This window comes from Pempheris klunzingeri, chromosome 1 (assembly GCF_042242105.1).
Source record: "Pempheris klunzingeri isolate RE-2024b chromosome 1, fPemKlu1.hap1, whole genome shotgun sequence".
NCBI lineage: Eukaryota > Metazoa > Chordata > Actinopteri > Acropomatiformes > Pempheridae > Pempheris > Pempheris klunzingeri.
This window is the reverse complement of record NC_092012.1, coordinates 30,134,408-30,150,804: the sequence shown is the minus strand read 5'-3', so window position 1 is coordinate 30,150,804 and position 16,397 is coordinate 30,134,408. Positions and strand designations below refer to the sequence as shown.

At 41.5% G+C, this 16,397-nt stretch overlaps 1 protein-coding gene across 1 annotated transcript in view; it reads left to right on the top strand.

The window, feature by feature from the left end:
- Positions 1-13,762, top strand: part of efl1 (elongation factor like GTPase 1) — a 92,360-nt gene extending 78,598 nt beyond the window's left edge. The window contains exons 17-22 of the mRNA XM_070828464.1: positions 268-397; positions 677-803; positions 1,789-1,993; positions 2,486-3,015; positions 6,333-6,517; positions 13,305-13,762. Coding sequence (XP_070684565.1) covers positions 268-397; positions 677-803; positions 1,789-1,993; positions 2,486-3,015; positions 6,333-6,517; positions 13,305-13,493 — 1,366 coding nt within the window. The 3' untranslated portion in view covers positions 13,494-13,762. The remainder of the gene's footprint in view (positions 1-267; positions 398-676; positions 804-1,788; positions 1,994-2,485; positions 3,016-6,332; positions 6,518-13,304) is intronic.
- Positions 13,763-16,397: the final 2,635 nt, after the last annotated feature.

Here is a 16,397-nt window from a genome sequence, read left to right as displayed (position 1 = left end):
ACAGGCAGAAATAACACATTTGTTGGGAACTGTTTTTAGTGGCAGATTAATCCACATTTGGTGCTCTAGTTAGTATTTTTGGCAGCAGGATGATGATCATGGGATATTAAAAAAGACAAGTTATCTCATATATCCTGCCCTATTACCTGCTGAGGGTGGATTAGTGTTCATCCCCATCATAAAATGTTGTCTTAGGGCTGCAGCAAACTATTATTCTTATTGTTGATAATAATAATAATGATAAGATTTTCACTTGTGTTTTTAAAGGTTTGCTAAAATTGACATCAGTGCATCCAAGCCCATCATTCCATTCAGAGAAACAGTGGTTCGTCCTCCAAAAGTAGATATGGTGAACGAGGAGATGGGCAAGCAGCAGAAAGTAGCCATCATTCATCAGGTGAGTTAACGCCATTGTGTTTGAACTGTTGTCTATGGCAATGTGTCACCAGCTCATGAAAGCTTTTATATTTTCTGTTGTGAACATATTGCATGTCCTTGGTCTTTGCTGGACGATTGTACACAGCTGTTTGTTGAAGTGAATTCTTTTACATTACCAAGGTGGAATAATCAGTAGAATTGGGCGGTTAGAATTTGGAGCAAAGGGCAGATTTGTTGGATTTCGTGATAAACTGAAACACAGCTTTCAACATGTCATTGTGTATGTATGTGTTACTAGGTGAAAGAAGAAGCCTCTCAGGGCCGTTCGTCTGACACCCTACATGTGGACCCCAGTGGTCTCATCACCCTGACCACTCCCAACAGACTAGCCACTGTCAGCGTACGGGCCATGCCCCTACCACAGGGTAAGACCTGGACACACACACCACGCAGGCCAAAGGTCTCAATTCAATTCAATTCAATTCAACTTTATTGTCTGTTGATATGCTTCAAAGCAAACAGGCTGTATGTTTTGTTGTCTGGAAGATGGCACACACATTCAGACCATCACAAACATTCATTCTTTTGTATTCTGTACTGCATAAATTACAACAAATGTGACAATAGGTACTGTGAAGACCATTCAACAAGAACTTTCTTTTCAAGTATATTTAAATGAAATGAATAGGTGCACCCCCCTCCCTTCTCTCTCTCTGTCCAACCTCCTCCCAACACGGAAGCTGACAGAATCCCACCCACCTCTGAGCCTGGTTCTGTTTGAGGGTTCTTCCCGTTAAAGGGGAGTGTCTCCTCGTCGCCTAATGCCTGATGCTGCTCATGTGGGGATTCTTGAATCCTTAATTTTGAATTGTTAAAATCGTTGGGTCTCTCTCTTATTCAAAGAGTTTGGTTTAGACCTGCTCTTTATGGAAAACATCTTGAGATAATACTTATTATGAATTGGCGTTATATAAATGAAGAATGATTGACTGATTGATTGGATAAAGTTTTTCAGGTGAAAAAGTGATTTTCAGATGTTTTCTTTTTCTTTTTTTTAATGCAATCAATCAATATCCAGTGAAACTCTGAATTTTTTGCGTGTTGGATGAAAGTCGACTCCAATAGCAGACACTTTTCTGTGTCTGCACCTGAACCCCTCTGGGTTTTATTCTAGCAAATCAGGGAGCGATGTTTACCTTAGGACCCTGCAGTTAACCATGTGTTTGGATAGAAAACTACCTTGTGGGTCAGGTTAAGGACCACTAAAACTGCTCTCGAAATACTAGAAGTGATTTGTAAAATCAGATTTTAAACAAGGGAATCTATAATGAGGACTGAAGCTATAGAGTTGGGAAGTGTCTGTTTTGAGTGTTCCATCATGCATGCCAGTCATGTTGTTTTGCCTTTCAGAAGTGACCCGTCTGTTAGAGAGTAACACAGAGCTGATACGGACTTTGGAGCAGGCAAATATGTCCCTGAGGGAGGGAAAGAGTCTGGACATCAGCCTGAGGACCCTGGAGGCCATCGCTGGTCTCAAGGCCGAGCTGGAGAGCCTGCTTCAGGGGAGGAAGTGGAGGAATGCTGTGGAGCGCATCTGGGCCTTTGGGCCTCGCAGGTCTGACGCCAACTGTAGTGACATGGTTCACATGGACTAACTCCTGAAAAGTTTGATAGCCAGGGACCAGGCCTTTTATCAGAGGCAGGCATTAATTTGCTGTATTTTGATAAACTTATTTATTTAGTTAGTTAGCTAGAGGGCTTCCTGTTTTGTTTTAATTTGAAGTTGATGTTTGATGCAAATTCAGCACTTCTTTTCTTGCTAAATTCAGGTTTAAGTACAGGTCCATATTTTTTCTTGTCTGCTTTACAACAACAGTCATGTGCTGATTTGTACTTTGAAACGATTTGTAATCATTCCAAAAAAATCTCAATTAGTTTCAGTAAATGTAAAAATATAGTATTTCCTGTCACTTCAAAGCTAATATGCACTAGTGTTCATTTAAAATTACATGTCGTCCTCCAGAATGATGCTGTCCTACATACCTAACGCAAATTAATTATTTCTAGTACCTAGTAGAAGTGTTATTAACCATGTTCTTGTTTTCAGATATGGTCCCAACATTCTGCTGAACAATGTGGAGGGCTACCAGCGGCCCTCTGTATGGCAATGTCTGGACAGGAGAGACAAAGCTGACGAGACTGGAGCTCAGAGTACTGCTATACGAGACTTTGATAACAGCGTCGTCAGCGGCTTCCAGCTAGCGACACTGTCAGGGCCCATGTGCGAGGAGCCCCTGATGGGAGTTTGCTTTTCCGTGGAGAGGTGGGACATCCAGTCGTCTGGCCTCCCACAACATCAGGACTCCTTGGAGGAGGACCCCGTGTCCCCTGAGGTTTTAACAGACCGCAAAGTGGAAGGAAGCAGTAAGACATCTCTACAGGAGGAAGGCATGCCGGCAGGGCTGACCCAGGCCAGGCACAGGCCAGAGGCCGCCTCTGCAGACTGCTACGGGCCAGTATCTGGCCAGCTGATTGCTGCCATGAAGGAAGCCTGCCGTCACGCTTTCCAGGCTCAGCCCCAGAGACTCATGGCTGCCATGTATACCTGCGAGATCATGGCCACCGCTGAGGTGTTGGGTAAGAGAGCATTATGCACACAAAGGAAATATTTTAGGTCCAACAATGGTCAGTCTGTCTCTTTGAGATGCCTGTCTTTAAAAGTCCTACCTCTACACTAGTATAGTGGAAGTGGTTGGGGTTTTGTTTGTAGTGCTCACAGCATGACGCTAAAACATTCAACAGCAGGATGTCTTTCTACTGTAATTGTGGCACTGAATCATCCACAGACATGCAATTTTTATACAGGGCAGGTTCTTAGTGGCTCCCAGAGGAACTGTTCAGAGTGAGGTCTGTGGATTATCCAGACTAACAGGGACACTGTTTCTGGAAAAACACATTGCTGCTGAATTTTTAAAACGCCAAATGTGTCATTTTTCAGACCTGTGAGCAACACAATTAAAATCCCATTCACCTCTATTGTATTGAGGTGGAGGCAGCAAAATCAGAGACAGATAAATCAAAAGCTAGACCAACAAAACCAGATCTGCATGGTTTATATAATGAAACTGAATAAGCTGGTGGGGCTCAGTGTGTATAGAATGAGCTATTGATGGAGAGTTTAATCAATGTTTTTGGTTTGGTTTTTCTAAACACTTAAGAAACTCTTTAAAAAATGTCCCCCTAATCTTTCAGCCAGTTTGCTGCTCCTTTATTTTGACAGACAGCCGTTAGACCACATGTGACAAAAAGAAGCTGATCCCACCTTGAAAATGACCCTCTTAGTTTAACTGTTTTACATAAAGACTAAAAAGAGCAAATATAGAAAAGCAGGGACCACTGGCAACAACCTTTATATCAAGTCTCTGATTAACATCTGCTGGACATTATGAGTTCAAATTAGTTAACAGAAAGTACAAATAACCACAGTAACACTGCTTAGACTTTAATTCAGATAAATTGGCTGACTAGACTGTTATCCACACTGGTACTGTGCATGCTTGCCACGAATAAATCTAAATGTTTTAAAAGTTTGGTTTTGAAAGTAAAGCTAGCAGGAAGGATTCCTGTCGGGGGAATGTTTAATATCCAGGAAAGTTCTGAGCCAGTGGACAAGTTTGCTACCCTGGCTTCCCCTGTCAGTCAAGTGACTCCCCGTCTCGCATGTTGCAGCAGTCCCTGCAGAGTCTGCTGAAGCGACGCTGCTGAATGGCCTCTGCTTACTTTGCAAAGGAAGAGCTGCTTGAGACCAAACTGAGGACATCTGCAGTTGTATTGCAGTCTTAATCTCAAGGCACAGCACTCCTCAAGAGACTTCTCGACACAGTGAACATGTGGTAATAGCAGGTGGAAATGAGGTCTTAAAGGCAGCACAGTAGATGAGCAGATTATAGTTTGGTTGTATCTCTACAATGTAATTTTCCACATCCTTCGGCCATACTAATATAAAGGTGACCTCTGGTGAAAGATTCCCTCTGAATTACTGCCATTGCTCTCAGAAAACTAGTAGTATATATAAAAATAGCAGTCATATGTTATCTGTGACTGTGCTCCCCCCCACACACCACCCTCATTTTCAGGAGCAACATGTCCTTAAAATGTCATAGCTGGTAATTTCCGCAAGAGAACAACAGGGAACAGAGCTCAGTATTGACTAATGCTCCACAACGCTCCGCAAACTGCTGTCCTCTGAAAGTCATTAGGATGAAAATGAGGCTTGAAATGCCATTTAAGGTGTTGGTAAACAATATCTGCAGGCTTGTTAGTCGCAACAGCAGCTCGTTACGCTAAGAAATGCTTTGTCAGCTGAATCAGAGCAGGACGATTAAGGGAGGCATTAACTCAAAAACTTCCAAAAAGCACCTGACTTTTGGCTCCATCTGGGAGTTTGAGAAGCAACTTTGCTGATGATGATTCTAACCTGTCCAATTAGATGTGTTGCTTTACTGAGCTGTATAGATTTATGCCATTTGCTTGGGTTCTTTGGAAAATCCATTGTCAGAAAGTCGACTATGACTATTTAGATTTAAGTCCCTCGTATCTGTGTAAGTAACTGAATCAATTTTTATTTTAGTCGCATGTTACAGGAGGCTCTCTGGAACAAGATTTGATTTAATAACTTTGGGTAAATCCTCAGGTGTCGCTGGTGTTAGAGTATAATCAGTATTAATGCATCTCTGGCTACCTAACGTCAGACACTACTGTGTGCAGTGATTTACTATGTCTGATGTTGATTATACTTCTTGCTGTACGATTGAACTAGAATAATTTGGAAGCATGTTCTCTGGCCCCATACAGCGTTTCTGCAATACACACTTATAATTGTTCACACACGCAGAAGCCTGTTTCTGTTTCACACTGTGTGTTTTCTAATGTGTGCAAGTAATGAACCTCAGCAAACTCACGAGACCATACGCAGACTTCAGGTTCTGTCAGGGTTTAGGATAGGTTCACGTTTGGCCCTGAAGATGCCCCCCCCCCCAGTGTGTTTTCAATGGATGAGATGTGTGTGATGTGTTTCAGATCTCTTAGTAATTTAGCTCAAGTGGTTATATAAAGTTTAATTATTTTTGGTACAAGATTCCTTCTTTGTGTTTCCCAGGACAGTGTTTCCTTGCTGAGTTGTGTCAGAGGAACAGGAAGTCCAAGAGGAAATTTCATATTAAAGACTCTATAATACCGACTTGATTTGCTAACTCCAACTATGCTGGATTGACTCATAGACAGTGAAAGTCTGTCCAGCCTCTACACTGGCTTTCATTACTATCTGTATCTGTAATGGGTTTCTAATACAAGCCACTTCTTTCATCGGTCTTTCTAAAAAGCTGAAAGCTGTTTCTGACGTTTTCTGTCCCTATTCACAGCTGCATGATCATCTCCTGCTATAGTGGACAATAAGAATGGAGCCTCATCATTTTACTAAAAACTATGATGATTCTGTTAGTGTTTATTAACTACAGATCACACAAGGCTTTCAAAACACAGGAAATGGGAACCTTCAGCAAAGACACCTCCCTCCTAACGAATTGTTCAAACTAGAGCTGCACCAATAAATCAGCCGGGCCGATATATCAGTCAATATCAGCTTATTGGAGATAAATCTGTGTTGTGTGTATGTACATAGTTGGTCCACCAGAGGGCCCTGATAAGTTGATTTCTCCGCTGTACGTTGTGTTCAGTCTGTAGCTTGGTCACTTGTTTGTGTGTTTTTTAAAATTACTATTGGCTGATATACCGTCGTCGACTTTGTTAAACTCCCAAATATCGATGTAACTATTCAGCCAATCAAGTATTAGCTGGGCGATAGTTCAGGTTGTTTGTTAAAATGTTCTCACCTTGAAAATGATTCTGCTGTGTATATTGGGTGGGTCCTGACCGTTAGTCTCCTCCTGTGTCAGGCCGAGTTTATGGTGTACTCGGGAAGCGAGAAGGTCGCGTCCTCCAGGAAGACATGAAGGAGGGGACAGACGTATTCAGCATCAAGGCCGTTCTGCCTGTGGCTGAGAGCTTCGGATTTGCCGACGAGATCCGCAAGAGGACCAGCGGATTGGCCAGTCCACAGCTGATCTTCAGCCACTGGGAGGTGATTATTGGTTATTTCATATATTCTGCCCTAATATACACAATTTGACCCCATGAGCCCATTTACACTTCGAATTAAACATGTGATCAGTGTCTGGATGCGTTATGTAGGCCAGTGATTCTAAGTAATTTTGACTCACAGCACTTTAAAACAGAACTTCTGTATATATCAATGGGGCCCCTTGCATAGTTTGTATATCCACAGGTTGTGACCAGTTCAACCAAACACCTTTTCCTCCTCTTCAGAATGTTTTCTTACTATACAGGCCGACATAGATGAAATTGGAAAAGAAATCAGAAACAATTTTTGTGTAGCATCAACTTGTTTTTGCGCTACACAACATGGGACATGTGAGATGAAGGGAGGCGATGGAGGATACTCCTGGGAGGAGTCCATGTCTCATAACAATCCATTTCCTGGGCAGATTTTATTTAGAGCTGCACCAATACTTGTCTTGCTGTGTCAGCTTTTTTTCCTCTTCAGGGATTTAATATTGTAGAACTCGATGTCTGTTTTAGGTTGTGTTCTCCTCCTTCCTTAAAATACTTGCCCACTCTCTTATGAAAAATTGTACAGACATGAAACTCGCAGGGTTTTTATAAATGTATAAAATAACAACCTCATGATATGATGTTGCCATTGCCATGGGTGGCACGGGTTTTTTTGTCAGGTATTTTCTTGCCAACCAGTTTGCGACAAACAGTACACATTAAGCATGTAAGCTTAAGCCAGTGCATTTCAGGACGTTGCCAGTAGGTACACTAGCTAAAAGTAATGCAGTGTAATACATCTGCAAAAGATCCTCCCTAGACAGACAGACAGATAGATCTTGAATTGTTTAAAAATTTTGAATATATCCATTTTAAATTAAGCCTGTAAGGCAACAAATTGTGGAAACAGCAGTAATTTCTGAAGCCGTTGTACATAAACACGCATGTGTACACACACACATACACACACACACACACACACACAGCTGGAGTGGAACTGAGCTTGTTATGTAGGGCTGTAGGTCAATGAGGCCGTCTGGTTAATGAGATGGTTCCCTTGGGAGTAGGGATCAAAGCCGCGATAGACAACATGTGCATTAGACCGTTATACATGCCGCTTGGCTGGCCTGAGCCGCAGTGCGCTTACACATACGCGTCTCAACGTCCTGCAGGCCATATGAACAGTGCCGGGGGGGGGGGGTAATGGGTCATGTTGTCTGTAAAGAGAGAGACGATTCTCCACTGCTGTACAGCCACATGTAAGAATATTCTCACAGTTTCTTTTTAAATCCTGCATGTATTTTATTATTAAAAAGCCATGCTGCTAAAGCACAGACGATGGAGGTGAAGACAGGATACTGTCAGACTGACTGCCGCCTGCTTTATTAAGATCATGGTGCCGTTTGATTTATGTTTTTGGTTACCATAGAATCTACAATCCATGCTGTTCTATTGTTAGATATCTATCAGCATAGATAACTGCTTTCTGTAACCCTACAGTAGAATGTGCACATTTCTAACAAATCTCATCTATTGATTTTATTGGATATATTGTTGACCAGACACATTTATCTATCTTAGCAGAATAAGTACACTGTTACACTATTTGTTCTTCTTCTGCTGCATTTCTGAGTAGTAGCTGTTCAGGGTGTGTTTTCTGCCCTGTCTACTCTGGGACCAGTATTGTTTAAATGTACATGTCATCACCACCAATAGCCCCAAGTGCCACCAAACAACACGGACTGAATGATTGAAATGTTTTTCATCTATTTTTTTTTATCCAGGCCCTTATTTTCATTTATGGATTTGCAGCAATACTGGTTATCAAGACTTGAAAATCACATCCCCAATCCTGCACATTTCAATGATGTTAAAGATGCCACCAAATCAGATCAGAACAGATTATAATTGTAAAGGGAATCAACAGTTTATTACAGTTTATTTCCTTAGCTCTGGTCAATGGTTCTCTTGGCTATAACAACACTTTTCTCACTAAATTAACTGCTGAGACTTTGAGGGTTTGTTTCTAACCCGTCTTACTGCTTGTGTTCACAAATGTTGTCATAATTTAATTGACTATGCGCAGAGCTACAAAAGTTTTGAAAAACTGTAATTTTCCTTAAACAACTTCTGTCTGAGTAGTTCATTACACAGTATGTGTCATGGTGAAGAAGTGAAAATTTCATTTGATACCTTTGCCCACTATGACTGGGTGCTATGAAAACATCAGGGAGTGTTTCTACACGCCAAAAAATGAACAAATGTGTAAAAAATGTTATTACTTTCAAAATGCATTGGGGTATGAAGGAAATGTAATCCAGACACAGCAGAAGTAAAGACACAGTAACACTCTGCAGTTATGGACTCAATGCAGCCTTTGTATGTGTGAGAAAGAGGGCTTGTTTGAAACCTCCAAATGTGGACAGAGAATATTTTAAGCCTTGCCATCCTCCACTTCTCAGCTCCTTGCTTGTCTCATGATCCCTGCTACCTCACACCATGTATGAGACACTCCTCAATTGACTCTCACTCTGTGTGTGTGTGTGTGTGTGTGTGTGTGTGTGTGTGTGTGTGTGTGTGTGCGTGTGTGCGTGCGTGCGTGTGTGTGTGTGCGTGTGTGTGTGTGTGTGTGTGTTCCTGCAAAATACAGTAGCAAGTGGTGCCTTTTTCCAGGTCGTTTGATCCAGCAGACTGATTGAAGTGCTCACTAATGATTGTGCACTACACAACACACGCACACACAATTCAACTCCTCCACACCATCAACGACATTCTTCTCTCCTGCCTTAAATCCTCCGACAACATCACAGGTAACGCCCTCTCCTGGACAAAATTATATCGAACAGACAAACAGTTGATGAGCATCAAAAACATCACCTCGTCCACCGCTCCTCTTTGCCAAGGCATCCTCCAGGGTTCAATGCTTGGTCCTCTCCTTTTCATGCTCTACATGTGCCCCCTTTGTAAAATAATATGTTGTTATGGTCTCCACCTCCACTGCAACACTCCTGCTCTACATCTACTGCTACTCACTCCTCTGTGACCAGCTGCCTCACCGAAATGAAATCATGGATGCAAGCCAACTTGCTCCAACTTTGACAAATCTGATACCATCATTAAGGTCAAATATCCTTCACCAAGACCACACAACTTCTGCCTCACCACTGACTTTTCCACAATAGCTTGTCCATCACCCTCCTTTTCTGCTGCCTAATCTCTGATACATGCTCTCATTACACCAAGACTCTACTTCTGCCAAGGCTTTTTATTGGTACATCATCCAAAGTCCTTAATGACCTCCAGTAAACATGTAGAACTAAACATCTGTACTGCTTGCCTGCTCACTCACTCCCGCCCCTGTGACCACATCACCCCCTTCCTTAAGAGCCTCCCCTGGCTCCGTCCCACAAAGGATTCAATCCAAGGTCCTTCTCCTCTCTCAAAAATCCCACCATTGCCAGACCCCTTAATACCTTACACATCTGTTTTTATGTGAAAGTCTGTCATGGTGGCCATCAGCTCATGTAAGCCTCTGCCATGGTCCTGCTTCTACACTGTGATTGAACAGTTGATTTTTTTCATCAGTCGTTTTTCATTTTGACATGGACCATGTGTCTCTATCTCAAAGAAGAAAAAGTTCCTGCACCTCCTCAGGAAAACTAATAACAGTGCTTTATATTTAGTATTGGTGGATGGCACTGAATTGTAATACACCTCTTCACTTTGTTTTCTGTGCTGACACTTTTCTCTATCCATTCATATTGTATTTGCTGAGCATTGAAAACCTGCAGACATACAGGCAAACAAAAAACAATTTCAAATTACGCACAACTTTTGATTACTGATGGCATTTTTAAGGAGTTTAACACATCTTACAACAACAATATGTGGCATTGAGCATGAAAGTTCATTCTTAAACTTTGAAGCAGTCGTTTTCAAGTTGTAGTAACTATGCCATAAATCTCCACATAAAACTGAGCAAAAACAGCCTTGGGTTCAAAGAATTGAATAAGCCCAACTCCACAAATGACTTACATTGGTTGTGTGCCATAATATGTTTAAACACAGCAGGTTCAAACTGGGTAAATATTCAAATGAAATACATTTTAGTATGATAATGCAAATTTAAATAAAAGATGTGTCTTTTTCCTCTCTGTTTTTGCCTTGTATCTGCAATAAGCCTGTGTTTTTCTCACCCAAAGCGGGAGTTTGTAAGAAGACTCTCCAGGGTGGATCAGTCTGAGAATGATGGCTGCGTATTATTGTGTGAATGAGGAAAATGGAGCAAAAATAGTTACATAATGCCGGTTAGGGGCTGTGTGGCAGTAAAGCTAAAAGAGGAATTTTCTGACCGTCTCCGTTATGTTGGTATAACAATATCACTGTGCTGCATGTTGCAACTCCATAGAGCCTTTAGAGCACCTATAGGCCCTTTCCATAGGACCCCCCCCCCATTGCATATTGTCTTGCAGCCATTGTCTTTACCTCATTAAAAGTTGTCTGTCTGATTTCATTTATGTGCAGACGCTTCTTCACAAAGAGTTCATCCTGAACCCACACCCCCCCACGGTCCCCCAGCCATCTTAGCTTCAATACTCACCCGCTGCTTAGTGCTGATGTCAACATTCCTCCTGACAGCGATTTGATATGGCCAGGATATTGGATTAACATATGAATGAGCACAGAGGCATCGAGAGCAGATTTTGAGCGTTGTATTGTTGTGTAACTGGAGGGTTAGTGGCTCCTGTGGGGACGTTTACATTAGATTTCCATTAGAATGGAGCTTTTGTTCCGCTGCAGACTGAAGAATTGTGTGAATAAGTATTGTATTGATCAGCCAATGCATCTGTCTGACACTACAGCTAATCATGTGTGTATACTAGGCATTGTTGGATTTTGTAGGCCTGCTAATATGTAGGGCTTTGTGAGGGTCATTTTTACTTTATTAAATCCAAAATACAGGAGGCCCTGGTGGCCAAGAGGTTAAATCGCTGACCGTGAATGGCAATGCCGCTGATGCAGTCTGCCAAGAACCTTTATTGCATATCAATCCCCATCTCTTTCTGTCCTCATTTCCTGTCATCTCTCTAAAGGATCTCTCTAGTAAAGGCATAAAATCTCCAGAATTGTACTACACTGTACTATACTGTACTATACTATACTATGGAGACTTATATTACCATAACTTTCCTTTAATTACCCTGACTTGTCAAACTCCAACTCCGAGTGTAACCAACATTTTTAATTTTGATATGATTCAGATTAGTGCCACGGCACAAGTCTGTGCTCCAGCATCTCTTTTTGATACTAGTTGCTACTTACACAACTTATTCGCTCGCACTGACTCAGCAGCAGAACTACTTGTTGGTGCCAGCCCTCTACCAACATTAATTCAGTCAAACTCTTGACTGTTGCAGGATGCCCCATGCCTCCTCACCCCCCACTGGATCCCTTTGTGCTCCAGCATATGCTGCTCACGCATGGTGTGCGTATACGTGTTTGTGTGGTTGGTTGGTTGGTGTGTGTTGTCCACTGTAATCCGCTTGTTGTTGTAGCTCACTCTCTGCCATCTGTCCAAGTGTAACCAGAGCCAGGTGCAGGACTGTAATTGTCATTGTTCTTAACGCGTGTGTGGCTGTGTGTATGTGTCACGCATAAGTTTGCAGCAGTGACAGCGTTTGTCTGGACTTCTCCCAAACACACACACACACACACACACACACACATATCAACACTCTGCTCATGTCCTTAGGACCAAGTGACACTGTGTGTGTGTGTGTGTGTGTGTGTGTGTGTGTGTGTGTGTGTGTGTGTGTGTGTGTGTGTGTGAGAGAGAGAGAGAGAGATCCCTCCAGTCACTTCTTCAGTTGATCCAGTTTGACAGATAATCAATGAGTTGATCATCAGAAAATGAATCGACAACAGTTTTTACATTGATTGATTATAAGTAATGAAGTAAGCAAAATGCCAAACATCTGCTGCTTTCACACACACAGTCAGGATTTGCTGCTTTTCTCTGTTTTATATCATTGTAAACTGATTGTCTGATTGTTTTGGCTGTTTTAGGACAGAAGTAGCTAAAGTAAAGTAAAAAAAAGTAAAGTTCACATAGAGACATCAACTGGGTTCTAGGAAACTGTGAGGGGCATTTCTGACTATCTTCTGATATTTCAAAGACAAATAAATAATCAAAAAACAACAGATCAGTCTGTAATGAAAATAAATGTTGGTTGCTGCTTTTCAGTGAGATGAGAGCATTAGTACTAGTATCTTGGATGAATCACAGAGCTGGAGTCAGTCATGGTTAGTCTAGCATAGCCAAAGACTGAAAACAGGGGAAGCAGCTCTGTCCAAAATAAAAAAAAAAAGTGTCTACCAACACCTCTAAAGCTCACTAATCAACATGTGGTATCATGTTTAATCCAAACTCAAACAGGAAAGTAACAAGACTAAGAGTCCACAGCCATCCAATAACTGACAAGAAATTAAAACTTGAAGATGGAAAAAAAAATCTCAGCCTCATGGTGGTGCTAGAGAAAAAGTCAGGAGATTGCCAGCATCAGTGAGATTCATCCTCCCAACACCTTTAATTTCATAATAACACACCCAGTAATTCAGAAAATATTTCACTGAATAAGTGAAAACTTTGTTACATCCTTAGGGGGGGGGGCTGAAGATCTGGGTCATAAGTGGCAAAACTGTGCATTCAATCAAAAGTACCAAAATTGCATGTACAGATGTTGAATGTTGTCTTATAGTATCACATTTCTATCCCTCTCCTCCTCTCTGTGTCCCAGGTGATCAGCAGTGATCCCTACTGGGTTCCCACCACGGAAGAAGAATATCTGCATTTCGGGGAAAAAGCGGACTCTGCCAACCAGGCCCTCAAATACATGAACGCTGTCCGCCGCCGCAAAGGCCTCTACGTGGAGGAGAAGATTGTAGAGCATGCAGAGAAGCAGAGGACACTCAGTAAGAACAAGTAGACAGGAGAGCACACTGAAGATACCTCTGGCAGCAGCTTCTCCAGTCAGGCTGTGAGACACGTCTGACATCCATCTATCCAGGACTGCAGACACACACTGTACACTGTGGACTGTGCTCTCCCATCAGTGATATTCACAGTTGTTTGCAGAGGGACGGATGTCGTGTCCAAATGCAGCAGCAGTCAGCAGCTGATCTGCAGTTACAAACACCAAACTGCTCTTACAGTCACGCTGTTGATTGCAAGAGAATAAATGTCACATACACAATACACATATTTTGGACTCTTGATTAATTGAGGTGAATGATTCATATATGAGGATGAAATATGTATCACAAAGTCTGTTTTCATGCATCACATTGTCTTGATTTGTTTTCAAGGCAAATATGTGTTCACACATACAAATAGCAGGCGCACAAATCAAATAGCAATATTCAATGCTGACAAAACAAAGAGTTTGGACATGGACATTATCTCTCATTGCTTTTCAGATTTACTATTGTGTGATATAGCTTTAAGTATAATAAAGGTATATTGAATTGCAGTATGTTTCCCATATCCTCAACAACTCAAACAATCATGTCAAAATAGATTTCTATGAAAGGATTATCAAATTTCAAACATACAGTTCTGTTTGCCTCTTAGAGATGTTAAGGCCACTGTTGGGGAAAGCTATGAAATACTTTTAATCTAAAAATGTTACAACTTTATTCTCAACATCTTTTATTTTTCCAAATTGTCGCCTAAAGCTCCCGTGTGCTTTCTTCAGGCGAGTTATATCATTTCTATTCAAACTTGCTGTGACAGTCCTTATCTTCAGGTTTTCAGTGTAAGCATCTATCTCATACATGAATTTGTTTGATTTGACATACACTTTGTAACAGCCCATAGAGGATGTGGATTTTGTTCTTGAATTTTGTTCCTTGAATTGTCAAATGCGCAGAAAATGCATTGATGGCAATAGAAAATGACAATTTCATGTGGATTTCCAAACCATACAAATACTCCAAAAAAGTCATGGGAGGTAACTGGTTTTCACAACCACTGTGTGCATCTTCAAAGCTCCATTTTTGCACTGCTGAAATGAAACGCCACATCATGATCTGATTCACATGTCACACTCTCGAAAAGCCTGCAAATAGCCTCATCCTGTCGACAGGCCTGTGCTGCTGTGCTGCCAGTTGATAGCCCGGCCCCTGCATTTCCACTGACTGCTAATGGCTAGCGAGCTTCTCCTGTGAGACCTCGACTAATGCAACGGATGGGACAGGCTTGTCTCGCATCACAGAGTCCATTTCAGTCATGCATAATTGAAGAGCTCGTTTTATCTCGGCAAAATCTGGCAGTTTTGCTTTAGACAAGTGGCTCGAATTAATTCCACAGCTCCCACCCTTCACCTCCTGCTTTTTTGAATTTCATTACGCGGACCCTGAAGACAGCTTTTTAATTTGGAAAATACAAATGTGGTGAAAACTGGGAAATGAGAAGTGTTTTAATTATCAGGGAGGGGAGGCCACAGCGCTCCGCTAGCAGCCGCGGCTGTTTACACATCACAGCAAAAAAATAAAGTCAACCTGACTTCTGCATCTAGATGTTCTAATGTTTTCCCGAGGTGGTTTTTGTATACAAGCAGAAATACTGAGTAATGGCTCTTAAAGCTACACTGGCTTCAGCACAGAATATTGATATATTCTGTTGTCATTTCCTCCTCTCAGCTCTCCTCACACTTTAGACTTTCTATGATTCTATTTATTTTTTTTATTTCCAACCTCCACCCACACTTCTACTTGTCAATATTGGCTTTTTCATGTCTAAAAAGTCAGTCAAGTTCACTGCTAACATGACGGAGATGATTTTATTCAGCATTAAAGAGCTGCTTGTGGATTGGACAGTGCTTTGGAAAACTGATAGTTGAGGCAGTATGATTTCGATTTGATTCAATTCAGGAGCCTACGATCGATGAGACAATGTCACATGCCCATTTCACACAATCAGTTACATTTTTATCAACTGACAAAAACCAGCCCCACCTGACCAATTATTATTATTTTATTATATTTATTTTTCATAATATATGGATACAGTATATGGATATTAAGAAATAAACTTAAATATTTAATGTTGAAATAATGTCCCTTAATCCTCATTTCCAGTATAGGACAGCGTTTCTGAGTTTCACTTATTGCAGAGTAAAACCAGGTTTAAAGAGGTGAACCTGCACACCAGAATTTCACTCACCTCACAAAACCTCTGTGGCAATGTAAGTTAGCACAATATGTTGTAGAGTCTAATGTTATTCTCTCTCAACCTTCGACATCTCAGGTTGGCCTCATTTATGAGGCTGTTTTTTGCTCAGGGCGTCCATCAGGCTTGTAGCAACACGTGAAACAGCTGAGCAGCCTCTCAAGTGTCCGATTTGCCAGAATTTCAAAATATTTCCACACTGCTGATTTATTCCCAAGAGGGGGATAAATATTCTCATTGTCTTTTGATCATTGAATTGATATATCCATCTATAGGCCCCAAATGCTTAAAACTGAAGGCTAAGATGATAAAGGTGACTGTTCTGAAACTGAGGCCCTGTAGGGGGGTCCACATGAAACCACCAACACATATTTACTGCAGTATAGTGCTGCATCATTTAGTACAAGTCACTTGGATGCACCATGATTTAATGTAATCCTAACGAGGGTGAGCAGGGCCACTCCCTTCTGTTGTAGTCCTCAGAACTTATAGACTGACTTTGACGTGTAAAATTATGGGAAGTATAATATTAAATTAAAAAGGATTTTCATTCTTCCCCCATCTGTCCTCTCAGTCAGATGCTTTCAGCAGTCAGTGGGACTTCTGTGGACACCAGACAGCTGCTGATCAGTCTAAACACACTCCTCCGTCTTTCCTTCCT